General features: G+C 52.3%; 2 protein-coding genes across 2 annotated transcripts in view; both read right to left on the bottom strand.

Moving 5' to 3' along the window:
• The window catches only part of LOC311425503 (uncharacterized protein), a 120,245-nt gene extending 115,505 nt beyond the window's left edge, over positions 1-4,740 (bottom strand). The window contains exons 1-2 of the mRNA XM_084501453.1: positions 4,647-4,740; positions 4,182-4,238 (exon numbers count right to left, since the gene is read on the bottom strand). Coding sequence (XP_084357579.1) covers positions 4,182-4,238; positions 4,647-4,662 — 73 coding nt within the window. The 5' untranslated portion in view covers positions 4,663-4,740. The remainder of the gene's footprint in view (positions 1-4,181; positions 4,239-4,646) is intronic.
• The window catches only part of LOC311425471 (butyrophilin subfamily 3 member A3-like), a 151,409-nt gene that overhangs the window by 38,130 nt on the left and 98,495 nt on the right, over positions 1-14,784 (bottom strand). The window lies entirely within an intron of this gene.

Raw genomic sequence — 14,784 nt, 5'->3', positions numbered from 1 at the left:
CCCTGTGAGGAAGCTGTAGACCACGATGAAGTCTTCCCTCAGTATCCTCTTCTGAGCAACAACACAAACGTCTCAGCTGTTCCTCATATTTCTTCCTCTACAGACTCTACCATCTTTGTTGCCCTCCTTTGGATACTCTCCACCAACTTAATATCTTTCTTCTTTACTGTGGCACCCAAAACTGCACAGAGTACTTGAAGCACTAGGGCAGAGCAGAGCAGTACTATCGCTTTCCTTGACTGGCTAGCAATGCTGTTGTTGATGCATACCAGGATATGGTTGGCCCTCCTCGCTGCCAACGCCCACCGCTGGCTCATGTTCAGCTTACTGTCTATCCAAACCCCCAGATCCCTTTCTGTGGGGCTGCTGTCCAGCATCTTGTCTGTACATATAACTAGGGTTGCCCCTTCCCCCTGGAAGAATCCAACACTTGCTCTTGTTAAACTTAATCTTGTTGGTGATTGCCCAGCTCTCTAATTTGTCCAGATCTCTCTGCAAGGCCTCAGCACCCTCGATAGAGTCAACATTGCCATTCAATTTCATATTGCCCATGAACTTGGTCAGAAAACTTTCAAACCCTACATCCAAATCATTTATGAAAACATTGAAGAGGACTGATCCTAAATGGAGCCCTGGGGAACCCCCCTAGAGACACCCCTAGAGACAGCCTGTTGTAACCACATTTACAAGAACCCTTTGGGCCTGACCTGTCAGCCAATTCTTCACCTATCTTATTATGCTTTTATCTAACTGTATTCTGCTTATTTTGTCCAGAAAGATACTATGAGAGAGAGTACCAAAAGCTTTACAGAAATCCAGAAAATTACACTGACTGGCTTTCTTTGGTCAACTAGCTGGGTGTTCTTGTCGTAGAAGGAAATTAAGTTTGTTAGACATGACCTTACCCTACTGAACCCATGTTGACTCTTACTGGGTTATCCTTCAGGTGTTTTTCGATAAATCTCAGAATAAACTTCTGCATATACTTAGCTGGGACTGAAGTGGGACTGACAGGCCTGTAATTTCCAGGGTTTTCTTTCCTGATCTTCTTGAAAATTGGGAACGCAGTTGCCAGTTTCCAGGCAGATGGTGCCTCTCTGGATTCCCAAGACCGTTGAAAAATAATTGAGAGAGGTCTTGTGATGAAATCAGCCAGCTCTCTGAGTACTCTGTGATGAATTCCCTCAGGTCCCATAGACTTGTATTCATCCAGGTGGAGCAGAAAATCCTGCACAAATTCAGGGTTAACTGGGAGTTTATCGTTTCCGCAGTCACAGTCCTCCAGTTCAGGGCAGCTCTGGGGTCCTGGAGCCCATCATTGGTGTTGAAGACAGAGGTGAAAGATGCATTAAATATCTCTGTTTTGTCTACATCCTTTTATTTACGTGGCAGTCTGCATCAAGTATGGGACAATGTTTTCTCTGGTCCTCCTTTTTCCATTAACATACTTTAAAAAGCCTTTCCTATTGTCCTCCCCACTGCTGGCCAGTTTCAACTCTTATCAAGCTTTGGCAGACAAGATTTTCTCTCTACAAAGGTGAGCAGCATCCCTTTAGTCCTCCCATGTCTCCCAACCTTGCTTCCAGCAGCCATACATTTTCTTTTTCTGCCTAAGCTCCTGAAGAAGATCTCTGCTCAGCCAAGCTGGCTTTCTGCCCCTCTTGATTGATTTCCGATACTTTGGAATTTTCTGTTCCTGTTCTCTTAGGAGGTGGTCCTTAAAAAATAACCAGCACTGATGGACCCCAATGTCTTTAAAAGCAGTTTCTCAGGGGACCTTACTAATTAGTTCCTGAGCAGTTTGAAGTCAGCTCTCCCCAAATCCAGTGTTGAAGTTAGGGTGGCAGTTTTGCTCCTATCACCAAAGATTTTGAATTTGACTTGCTGTGGTTGCTATGGCCAAGGTGGCTACCTATCACCAGTTCACCCACCAGACTCTCCCTGTTTACAAGCAATGGGTCCAGGAGGGCATCTTTCCTAGTAAGCTCCCTTAGTACCCATACCAAAAAGTTCTCATCAATATGCTTCAGGAATCTCCTGGACTTCTTTGTCTCAGTGGTGTGATATTCCTAGTTGAAATCTGTCTGGTTGAAGTCCTCCATAAGGACAAGCGCAGCTGATTTAGCAATATCTCTCAGTTCTTTAAAGAGCAGTTCATCAGTGTCATTGTCATGGCTGGGTGGTCTATAGAAGACTACTTCAACGACATCCCCTTTATTTGCTTGTCCCTTGATCCTTACCCAGAAGCTCTCAAATGCATTGTTACTGACTGCAAGCTCCATACAGTCACTTGCCTCTGTTATATAGGATGTTACCCCCCACTTCGGCTGCCCTGTCTGTCCCTTCTGAAGAGCCTGTAACCGTCAATTGCAACACATTGGTCATAGGCCTCTTCCCACCAGGTTTTGCTTATCCCAATGATGTTGTAGTTCTCGGACTAGGCCAATACATCTAGCTTCTCTTGCTTGTTTCTCATGCTGCGTATATTTCTATAGAAACATTTCAGGTGTCTTCAACAGAACCAAGACACTCATCGGACAGACTGAAGGGTCTCACTAGCATACAGTCTCTCAAATATTGGTGTGTACTCCCATAGCTCATCACTGCTTGGAATACTCATTGACAGCAGCCCTACAGTGAGAATCTGGGAGTTCTGGTGGAAATGCTCAACATGAGCCAGCAGTGCATGCTTGAAGCCCAGAAGGATGACTGCATCCAGGGCTGCATGAAAAGAGACATGACCAGCAGGTCAAAGGAAGTGATTGTCCCACTCTGTTCTGCCCTTAAGAGGCTCCACCTAGAGTACTGCATTCAGATTTGGGGCCCCCAGCACAAGAAGAATGTAGACCTGAGGAGGGCTACAAGGATGATTAGAGACCTGGAGCACCTCTCCTATGAAGAAAGGCTGAGAGACCTAGGGATGTTCAGCCAGGAGAAGGGAAGGCTCTGGGAAGAGCTCATTGTGGCATTTCAATACATAAAAAGGTTTCAAAAAAAGGATGGAGAAGGACTCTTTACTTGGCTAGATAATGATAGGATAAGGGAGGATAGTCTTAAACAAAAAAAAGGATAGACATAGATTAGACATTAGGAAAAAAATCATGACTGTAAGGGAAGTGAGGCACTGGAATTGGTTTCCCAGAGAAGTTGTGGATGCCCCATTCCTGGAGGTGTTCAAGGAGAGGTTGCATGGAGCCTTAAACAACCTGACAAAAGGGGTGGAATCCCTGCCATTGGCAGAGGTTTTTGAGTTAGATGATCTTTAAGGTCCCTTCCAACCCAAGACGTTCTATGGTTCTGTGATTTCAGCTTTTTGATTCTTTCATGCGTTCCAGTGGGGCAGAGTGAGTGAGTGCCTCTGTGGTGTGGTATGGTGTGGTGTGGCACAAACTCCCAGGCCAGAAGGACCAGGAAGTGCACAGATCTGGCAGGGGGATGAGGATTCATGAGCCCTCTGTGCCAACAGAGCTAGAAATATTTTCATTGGACAGGGGAGACGTTACTCTTCCAAATTATAGACAGAGAGGTGGAAAATATAGAGAAGCACTTAGGAGGAAGGCACGCTGTAGAAAACTGGCCTTCCTGGAGACCTTCCAACTGTAAGATATAATCAGTGGAGCAGAAGTGGAGGCTTTGAAATAGGATGAAGCCAGGCTCTTACCTGCATGGGGAGGCATCTTCCTTCCAGCAGGCACTGCTTGCTGAGGCGCTCCACAGCCAGCACCTGCAAGAGAGTTTGGGGCAAAGAATGCCCATTGCCTCCCTGGGCAGAGGAAGACCCATCCTGGTGTCTTACCCTACTTGTCGCTGGGAAGTCCCACAAAGGGGTGAGACACTCCTCCTCCTCACCGTACAGCAAAGGAGGGAAATCTCACAATGACCTGTTACCCCTCCCGGCATCTTCCTCTGAGCCCGTTCTTTGAAAGCTTTCCACTCCCCACCACAGCAATACACTGTGCTGGAGTAGGATGTGATTGGCATCAGCAAGGTGTGTCCCTAGCGTGAAATCCAGCCCTTCCCAAAGGCTAAGACTTCTGCTGTGCACGGGAAGGGCTTCTGTGGGCAACTGGCTCAGAGGAGTACACCCCACAGGGACTCACTTCTCTCCACAGTGATCCATCCCACCCGAGATGTTCCCAAGGATGACCCCAGTGAAGAGGCGTGGGATCCTGCATACTTACTTGGAGGCTGAAATCTTCTCTTTAGCTCTTGGACACCTTGTGCCTTGGTCTCAGGTTCTTAGCATAATGTTCAGAGGAAAAGGAAGACAAGAGGAAATTTAGCAAAGACCTTTCCCAAAGGCAGAACAAGAAACGATTTGCACGGCTGTTGGGGAAGAACACCTCACGTCGGCAGCCCATGAAACATAGGGTCCTGTGAAACGTGGGCTTGAGAGCAATGTCATGGGCTTGCACCGAGGTATCCTGCCGCGGAGCCCCACTCGTGCTCTCAGGGGCACGAGGCTCTCTCAGCTGGCCCAGAGCCTAAGTGCAGCAGCCCATGGTCTTTGCTGGGAAGGTTTCAGGGGGCTCATGCTGCTCCTTCCTCTGAGGATACTCCGGCCAGAAGGTCACAGGACGGTTTCCCTGTGGACCAGCTTTTGCTTTCCGGGACTTGAAGGGATCCTTGGGGATGCTTCTGCTCACCTCGTTCCTTCTCCATCTGTTCCGCTGTCTTCACAGAGCAGGGTCTCTCCACGTCCTCCTGCAGCCATTCAGGGGTGCTCCTAGTCTTTACCGCCACTTTTGTTTCTGTGAAGAAACAACAATTGCTGAGAGGCCGACAGCGCATCCTGGAAGCTGAGACCACCTATCTGCAAGGAGGCTGTCCAAAGGCTCTGAAATTTTATCTTTTCCAGGTGATTCCCACTTAGGTCTCTCTTGTGGGTGTTTTGTTGTCATACGTTCCCTTGTTTCAGCTGGAGCAACATTAGGAGCCACGGGCATGGAATCATACAATCATAGAATGGCCTTGGTTGGAAGGGACCTTAAAGATCATCTAGTTCCAAGCCCCCTGCCACAGGCAGGGATGCCACCCACGCAATCAGGTTTGTCTGGGCCGCATCCAGCCTGTCCTTGAACGTCTCCAGGGATGGGGCTTGCGCAGCCTCCCCTGGCAACGGGTTCCAGTGCCTCCCCACCCTCTGAGTGAAAAATCTCTTCTAACATCTAATCTAAATCTCGCCTCTTTCAGTTGGAAACCGTTCCCCCTTGTCCTGTTATTACCTTACCCGAGTAAAGAGTCCCTCTCCATCCTTTTTAGAAGAAACCTTTAATACGCAAAGGCCGCAATGAGGTGTCCCCGCAGCCTTCTCGTCTCCAGGCTGAACATCCCCAGCTCTCTCATTGTTGCTTCAGAGGAGACGTGCTCCAGCCCTCCGGTCAGCTTTGTAGCCCTCCTCTGGACCCGTTCTAACAGGCCCACATCTATTTTGTGCTGGGGGCCCCAGGCCTGCACGCAGTACTCCAAGTGGGGCCTCACGAGGGCAGGGTAGACGGGGACAATCACCTCCCTTGACCTGTCTCTCTTGCTGCGGCCCAGCATGCAGTTGGCTTTCTTGGCTGCAAGCGCACACTGCTGGCTCATGTCGAGCTTCTCATCCACCAGAATGCCCGGATCCCTCTCCGCACGTCCGCTCTCAATGATTTCTTCTCCCAGTCTGCACTCGTGCGTGGGAGTGCTCCCACCCAGGTGCAGCTCCCTGCACTTGGACTTCTTTAACCTCATTCGGTTCACACGGGCCCACTTCTCAAGCTTATCCAGGCCCCTTTGGATGGCATCCCTTCCTTCTGTTGTATCAACTGCACCACTCAGCTGGGTGTCATCTGCAAACTTGCTGAGGGTGCACTCAATCCCATCATCTATGTCACTGATGAAGATATTGAAAAGCGCTGGTCAGATACCGGTCACCGGACAGACCCCAGAGGGACACCACTCTGCACCGGCCTCCACATGGACATATGTTCCCTTGTTTCAACTGGAGCAACGATATGAGCCATGGGCAGGTAATGAATGCCCATCCCTTCCTTAGCTGTTGCTCTCCTCTCTGCAACAGGTTTTTACCCTATAAATATTGTATTGATCTTAAGGATGGTCCGTGTGTTATGAGTGTTACCAAAGCACATACTTCTGTGTGTGGGACAGCCGATGGGTAAGACTCACTGTGCTCTTTCCAAGAGCAATGGCTTCACGGTGCTGCGGTGGGCCTTCAGCGTGACAGACGTCCGCAGGTTCCTCCTCTCTGGCAGTGTTCCACACCAGCTGCCAGCCCAGAAGGAGCAGCAAGTGCACAAAGAGAGCCGGGAGGGGGCTGAGGATGCCCGAGCCCTGTGTGCTCACAGAGCTAGAACTATTTGCACTGGGGAGGCAGGGGAGACGAGACCTCTCCCAAAGTGTGGCCAGAGAGGTGGAAATCTCTGGAGAAGCCCTTATGAAGATGCCACTTCACAGAAAGCTGGCCTTGCTGGAGACCATCCCAGCTGTGACGTATAAGCTGTGGTGCAGCAGTGCGGGCTCTCAGGAAAGATGGGACCCCAACAGGCAGAGGGTTGCACGCAGCCGTGGCCCTTCTAATTCGTCCCCAGACAAGCGCAGTGCTCCCAGCCTCTCTGCCTCCCTTTGCCTCCAGACAGCATACGTGAAGCCAGGCTCTTACCTGCATGGGGAGGCATCTTCCTTCCAGCAGGCACTGCTTGCTGAGGAGCTCCACAGCCAGCACCTGCAAGAGAGTTTGGGGCAAAGAATGCCCATTGCCTCCCTGGGCAGAGGAAGACCCATCCTGGTGTCTTACCCTACTTGTCGCTGGGAAGTCCCACAAAGGGGTGAGACACTCCTCCTCCTCACCGTACAGCAAAGGAGGGAAATCTCACAATGACCTGTTACCCCTCCCGGCATCTTCCTCTGAGCCCGTTCTTTGAAAGCTTTCCACTCCCCACCACAGCAATACACTGTGCTGGAGTAGGATGTGATTGGCATCAGCAAGGTGTGTCCCTAGCGTGAAATCCAGCCCTTCCCAAAGGCTAAGACTTCTGCTGTGCACGGGAAGGGCTTCTGTGGGCAACTGGCTCAGAGGAGTACACCCCACAGGGACTCACTTCTCTCCACAGTGATCCATCCCACCCGAGATGTTCCCAAGGATGACCCCAGTCAAAAGGATTGAGATTGCGCATACTCACATAACGGCTGAAAATACAATATTAACTCTTGGACACGGTGGAGGTTGTTCACAAATTCTAAAATAATGTTCAGAGGAAAAGGAAGACAAGAGGAAATTTAGCAAAGACCTTTCCCAAAGGAAGAACAAGAAACGATTTGCACGGCTGTTAGGGAAGAACACCTCACGTCGGCAGCCCATGAAACATAGGGTCCTGTGAAACGTGGGCTTGAGAGCAATGTCATGGGCTTGCACCGAGGTATCCTGCCGCGGAGCCCCACTCGTGCTCTCAGGGGCACGAGGCTCTCTCAGCTGGCCCAGAGCCTAAGTGCAGCAGCCCATGGTCTTTGCTGGGAAGGTTTCAGGGGGCTCATGCTGCTCCTTCCTCTGAGGATACTCCGGCCAGAAGGTCACAGGACGGTTTCCCTGTGGACCAGCTTTTGCTTTCCGGGACTTGAAGGGATCCTTGGGGATGCTTCTGCTCACCTCGTTCCTTCTCCATCTGTTCCGCTGTCTTCACAGAGCAGGGTCTCTCCACGTCCTCCTGCAGCCATTCAGGGGTGCTCCTAGTCTTTACCGCCACTTTTGTTTCTGTGAAGAAACAACAATTGCTGAGAGGCCGACAGCGCATCCTGGAAGCTGAGACCACCTATCTGCAAGGAGGCTGTCCAAAGGCTCTGAAATTTTATCTTTTCCAGGTGATTCCCACTTAGGTCTCTCTTGTGGGTGTTTTGTTGTCATACGTTCCCTTGTTTCAGCTGGAGCAACATTAGGAGCCACGGGCATGGAATCATACAATCATAGAATGGCCTTGGTTGGAAGGGACCTTAAAGATCATCTAGTTCCAAGCCCCCTGCCACAGGCAGGGATGCCACCCACGCAATCAGGTTTGTCTGGGCCGCATCCAGCCTGTCCTTGAACGTCTCCAGGGATGGGGCTTGCGCAGCCTCCCCTGGCAACGGGTTCCAGTGCCTCCCCACCCTCTGAGTGAAAAATCTCTTCTAACATCTAATCTAAATCTCGCCTCTTTCAGTTGGAAACCGTTCCCCCTTGTCCTGTTATTACCTTACCCGAGTAAAGAGTCCCTCTCCATCCTTTTTAGAAGAAACCTTTAATACGCAAAGGCCGCAATGAGGTGTCCCCGCAGCCTTCTCGTCTCCAGGCTGAACATCCCCAGCTCTCTCATTGTTGCTTCAGAGGAGACGTGCTCCAGCCCTCCGGTCAGCTTTGTAGCCCTCCTCTGGACCCGTTCTAACAGGCCCACATCTATTTTGTGCTGGGGGCCCCAGGCCTGCACGCAGTACTCCAAGTGGGGCCTCACGAGGGCAGGGTAGACGGGGACAATCACCTCCCTTGACCTGTCTCTCTTGCTGCGGCCCAGCATGCAGTTGGCTTTCTTGGCTGCAAGCGCACACTGCTGGCTCATGTCGAGCTTCTCATCCACCAGAACGCCCGGATCCCTCTCCGCACGTCCGCTCTCAATGATTTCTTCTCCCAGTCTGCACTCGTGCGTGGGAGTGCTCCCACCCAGGTGCAGCTCCCTGCACTTGGACTTCTTTAACCTCATTCGGTTCACACGGGCCCACTTCTCAAGCTTATCCAGGCCCCTTTGGATGGCATCCCTTCCTTCTGTTGTATCAACTGCACCACTCAGCTGGGTGTCATCTGCAAACTTGCTGAGGGTGCACTCAATCCCATCATCTATGTCACTGATGAAGATATTGAAAAGCGCTGGTCAGATACCGGTCACCGGACAGACCCCAGAGGGACACCACTCTGCACCGGCCTCCACATGGACATATGTTCCCTTGTTTCAACTGGAGCAACGATATGAGCCATGGGCAGGTAATGAATGCCCATCCCTTCCTTAGCTGTTGCTCTCCTCTCTGCAACAGGTTTTTACCCTATAAATATTGTATTGATCTTAAGGATGGTCCGTGTGTTATGAGTGTTACCAAAGCACATACTTCTGTGTGTGGGACAGCCGATGGGTAAGACTCACTGTGCTCTTTCCAAGAGCAATGGCTTCACGGTGCTGCGGTGGGCCTTCAGCGTGACAGACGTCCGCAGGTTCCTCCTCTCTGGCAGTGTTCCACACCAGCTGCCAGCCCAGAAGGAGCAGCAAGTGCACAAAGAGAGCCGGGAGGGGGCTGAGGATGCCCGAGCCCTGTGTGCTCACAGAGCTAGAACTATTTGCACTGGGGAGGCAGGGGAGACGAGACCTCTCCCAAAGTGTGGCCAGAGAGGTGGAAATCTCTGGAGAAGCCCTTATGAAGATGCCACTTCACAGAAAGCTGGCCTTGCTGGAGACCATCCCAGCTGTGACGTATAAGCTGTGGTGCAGCAGTGCGGGCTCTCAGGAAAGATGGGACCCCAACAGGCAGAGGGTTGCACGCAGCCGTGGCCCTTCTAATTCGTCCCCAGACAAGCGCAGTGCTCCCAGCCTCTCTGCCTCCCTTTGCCTCCAGACAGCATACGTGAAGCCAGGCTCTTACCTGCATGGGGAGGCATCTTCCTTCCAGCAGGCACTGCTTGCTGAGGAGCTCCACAGCCAGCACCTGCAAGAGAGTTTGGGGCAAAGAATGCCCATTGCCTCCCTGGGCAGAGGAAGACCCATCCTGGTGTCTTACCCTACTTGTCGCTGGGAAGTCCCACAAAGGGGTGAGACACTCCTCCTCCTCACCGTACAGCAAAGGAGGGAAATCTCACAATGACCTGTTACCCCTCCCGGCATCTTCCTCTGAGCCCGTTCTTTGAAAGCTTTCCACTCCCCACCACAGCAATACACTGTGCTGGAGTAGGATGTGATTGGCATCAGCAAGGTGTGTCCCTAGCGTGAAATCCAGCCCTTCCCAAAGGCTAAGACTTCTGCTGTGCACGGGAAGGGCTTCTGTGGGCAACTGGCTCAGAGGAGTACACCCCACAGGGACTCACTTCTCTCCACAGTGATCCATCCCACCCGAGATGTTCCCAAGGATGACCCCAGTCAAAAGGATTGAGATTGCGCATACTCACATAACGGCTGAAAATACAATATTAACTCTTGGACACGGTGGAGGTTGTTCACAAATTCTAAAATAATGTTCAGAGGAAAAGGAAGACAAGAGGAAATTTAGCAAAGACCTTTCCCAAAGGAAGAACAAGAAACGATTTGCACGGCTGTTAGGGAAGAACACCTCACGTCGGCAGCCCATGAAACATAGGGTCCTGTGAAACGTGGGCTTGAGAGCAATGTCATGGGCTTGCACCGAGGTATCCTGCCGCGGAGCCCCACTCGTGCTCTCAGGGGCACGAGGCTCTCTCAGCTGGCCCAGAGCCTAAGTGCAGCAGCCCATGGTCTTTGCTGGGAAGGTTTCAGGGGGCTCATGCTGCTCCTTCCTCTGAGGATACTCCGGCCAGAAGGTCACAGGACGGTTTCCCTGTGGACCAGCTTTTGCTTTCCGGGACTTGAAGGGATCCTTGGGGATGCTTCTGCTCACCTCGTTCCTTCTCCATCTGTTCCGCTGTCTTCACAGAGCAGGGTCTCTCCACGTCCTCCTGCAGCCATTCAGGGGTGCTCCTAGTCTTTACCGCCACTTTTGTTTCTGTGAAGAAACAACAATTGCTGAGAGGCCGACAGCGCATCCTGGAAGCTGAGACCACCTATCTGCAAGGAGGCTGTCCAAAGGCTCTGAAATTTTATCTTTTCCAGGTGATTCCCACTTAGGTCTCTCTTGTGGGTGTTTTGTTGTCATACGTTCCCTTGTTTCAGCTGGAGCAACATTAGGAGCCACGGGCATGGAATCATACAATCATAGAATGGCCTTGGTTGGAAGGGACCTTAAAGATCATCTAGTTCCAAGCCCCCTGCCACAGGCAGGGATGCCACCCACGCAATCAGGTTTGTCTGGGCCGCATCCAGCCTGTCCTTGAACGTCTCCAGGGATGGGGCTTGCGCAGCCTCCCCTGGCAACGGGTTCCAGTGCCTCCCCACCCTCTGAGTGAAAAATCTCTTCTAACATCTAATCTAAATCTCGCCTCTTTCAGTTGGAAACCGTTCCCCCTTGTCCTGTTATTACCTTACCCGAGTAAAGAGTCCCTCTCCATCCTTTTTAGAAGAAACCTTTAATACGCAAAGGCCGCAATGAGGTGTCCCCGCAGCCTTCTCGTCTCCAGGCTGAACATCCCCAGCTCTCTCATTGTTGCTTCAGAGGAGACGTGCTCCAGCCCTCCGGTCAGCTTTGTAGCCCTCCTCTGGACCCGTTCTAACAGGCCCACATCTATTTTGTGCTGGGGGCCCCAGGCCTGCACGCAGTACTCCAAGTGGGGCCTCACGAGGGCAGGGTAGACGGGGACAATCACCTCCCTTGACCTGTCTCTCTTGCTGCGGCCCAGCATGCAGTTGGCTTTCTTGGCTGCAAGCGCACACTGCTGGCTCATGTCGAGCTTCTCATCCACCAGAATGCCCGGATCCCTCTCCGCACGTCCGCTCTCAATGATTTCTTCTCCCAGTCTGCACTCGTGCGTGGGAGTGCTCCCACCCAGGTGCAGCTCCCTGCACTTGGACTTCTTTAACCTCATTCGGTTCACACGGGCCCACTTCTCAAGCTTATCCAGGCCCCTTTGGATGGCATCCCTTCCTTCTGTTGTATCAACTGCACCACTCAGCTGGGTGTCATCTGCAAACTTGCTGAGGGTGCACTCAATCCCATCATCTATGTCACTGATGAAGATATTGAAAAGCGCTGGTCAGATACCGGTCACCGGACAGACCCCAGAGGGACACCACTCTGCACCGGCCTCCACATGGACATATGTTCCCTTGTTTCAACTGGAGCAACGATATGAGCCATGGGCAGGTAATGAATGCCCATCCCTTCCTTAGCTGTTGCTCTCCTCTCTGCAACAGGTTTTTACCCTATAAATATTGTATTGATCTTAAGGATGGTCCGTGTGTTATGAGTGTTACCAAAGCACATACTTCTGTGTGTGGGACAGCCGATGGGTAAGACTCACTGTGCTCTTTCCAAGAGCAATGGCTTCACGGTGCTGCGGTGGGCCTTCAGCATGACAGACGTCCGCAGGTTCCTCCTCTCTGGCAGTGTTCCACACCAGCTGCCAGCCCAGAAGGAGCAGCAAGTGCACAAAGAGAGCCGGGAGGGGGCTGAGGATGCCCGAGCCCTGTGTGCTCACAGAGCTAGAACTATTTGCACTGGGGAGGCAGGGGAGACGAGACCTCTCCCAAAGTGTGGCCAGAGAGGTGGAAATCTCTGGAGAAGCCCTTATGAAGATGCCACTTCACAGAAAGCTGGCCTTGCTGGAGACCATCCCAGCTGTGACGTATAAGCTGTGGTGCAGCAGTGCGGGCTCTCAGGAAAGATGGGACCCCAACAGGCAGAGGGTTGCACGCAGCCGTGGCCCTTCTAATTCGTCCCCAGACAAGCGCAGTGCTCCCAGCCTCTCTGCCTCCCTTTGCCTCCAGACAGCATACGTGAAGCCAGGCTCTTACCTGCATGGGGAGGCATCTTCCTTCCAGCAGGCACTGCTTGCTGAGGAGCTCCACAGCCAGCACCTGCAAGAGAGTTTGGGGCAAAGAATGCCCATTGCCTCCCTGGGCAGAGGAAGACCCATCCTGGTGTCTTACCCTACTTGTCGCTGGGAAGTCCCACAAAGGGGTGAGACACTCCTCCTCCTCACCGTACAGCAAAGGAGGGAAATCTCACAATGACCTGTTACCCCTCCCGGCATCTTCCTCTGAGCCCGTTCTTTGAAAGCTTTCCACTCCCCACCACAGCAATACACTGTGCTGGAGTAGGATGTGATTGGCATCAGCAAGGTGTGTCCCTAGCGTGAAATCCAGCCCTTCCCAAAGGCTAAGACTTCTGCTGTGCATGGGAAGGGCTTCTGTGGGCAACTGGCTCAGAGGAGTACACCCCACAGGGACTCACTTCTCTCCACAGTGATCCATCCCACCCGAGATGTTCCCAAGGATGACCCCAGTCAAGAGGCGTGGGATCCTGCATACTTACTTGGAGGCTGAAATCTTCTCTTTAGCTCTTGGACACCTTGTGCCTTGGTCTCAGGTTCTTAGCATAATGTTCAGAGGAAAAGGAAGACAAGAGGAAATTTAGCAAAGACCTTTCCCAAAGGCAGAACAAGAAACGATTTGCACGGCTGTTGGGGAAGAACACCTCACGTCGGCAGCCCATGAAACATAGGGTCCTGTGAAACGTGGGCTTGAGAGCAATGTCATGGGCTTGCACCGAGGTATCCTGCCGCGGAGCCCCACTCGTGCTCTCAGGGGCACGAGGCTCTCTCAGCTGGCCCAGAGCCTAAGTGCAGCAGCCCATGGTCTTTGCTGGGAAGGTTTCAGGGGGCTCATGCTGCTCCTTCCTCTGAGGATACTCCGGCCAGAAGGTCACAGGACGGTTTCCCTGTGGACCAGCTTTTGCTTTCCGGGACTTGAAGGGATCCTTGGGGATGCTTCTGCTCACCTCGTTCCTTCTCCATCTGTTCCGCTGTCTTCACAGAGCAGGGTCTCTCCACGTCCTCCTGCAGCCATTCAGGGGTGCTCCTAGTCTTTACCGCCACTTTTGTTTCTGTGAAGAAACAACAATTGCTGAGAGGCCGACAGCGCATCCTGGAAGCTGAGACCACCTATCTGCAAGGAGGCTGTCCAAAGGCTCTGAAATTTTATCTTTTCCAGGTGATTCCCACTTAGGTCTCTCTTGTGGGTGTTTTGTTGTCATACGTTCCCTTGTTTCAGCTGGAGCAACATTAGGAGCCACGGGCATGGAATCATACAATCATAGAATGGCCTTGGTTGGAAGGGACCTTAAAGATCATCTAGTTCCAAGCCCCCTGCCACAGGCAGGGATGCCACCCACGCAATCAGGTTTGTCTGGGCCGCATCCAGCCTGTCCTTGAACGTCTCCAGGGATGGGGCTTGCGCAGCCTCCCCTGGCAACGGGTTCCAGTGCCTCCCCACCCTCTGAGTGAAAAATCTCTTCTAACATCTAATCTAAATCTCGCCTCTTTCAGTTGGAAACCGTTCCCCCTTGTCCTGTTATTACCTTACCCGAGTAAAGAGTCCCTCTCCATCCTTTTTAGAAGAAACCTTTAATATGCAAAGGCCGCAATGAGGTGTCCCCGCAGCCTTCTCGTCTCCAGGCTGAACATCCCCAGCTCTCTCATTGTTGCTTCAGAGGAGACGTGCTCCAGCCCTCCGGTCAGCTTTGTAGCCCTCCTCTGGACCCGTTCTAACAGGCCCACATCTATTTTGTGCTGGGGGCCCCAGGCCTGCACGCAGTACTCCAAGTGGGGCCTCACGAGGGCAGGGTAGACGGGGACAATCACCTCCCTTGACCTGTCTCTCTTGCTGCGGCCCAGCATGCAGTTGGCTTTCTTGGCTGCAAGCGCACACTGCTGGCTCATGTCGAGCTTCTCATCCACCAGAACGCCCGGATCCCTCTCCGCACGTCCGCTCTCAATGATTTCTTCTCCCAGTCTGCACTCGTGCGTGGGAGTGCTCCCACCCAGGTGCAGCTCCCTGCACTTGGACTTCTTTAACCTCATTCGGTTCACACGGGCCCACTTCTCAAGCTTATCCAGGCCCCTTTGGATGGCATCCCTTCCTTCTGTTGTATCAACTG

The sequence above is a fragment of the Aythya ferina genome (assembly GCF_964211825.1).
Source record: "Aythya ferina genome assembly, chromosome: 31".
Taxonomy (NCBI): Eukaryota; Metazoa; Chordata; class Aves; order Anseriformes; family Anatidae; genus Aythya; species Aythya ferina.
This window is presented reverse-complemented; position numbering and strand designations above follow the sequence as displayed.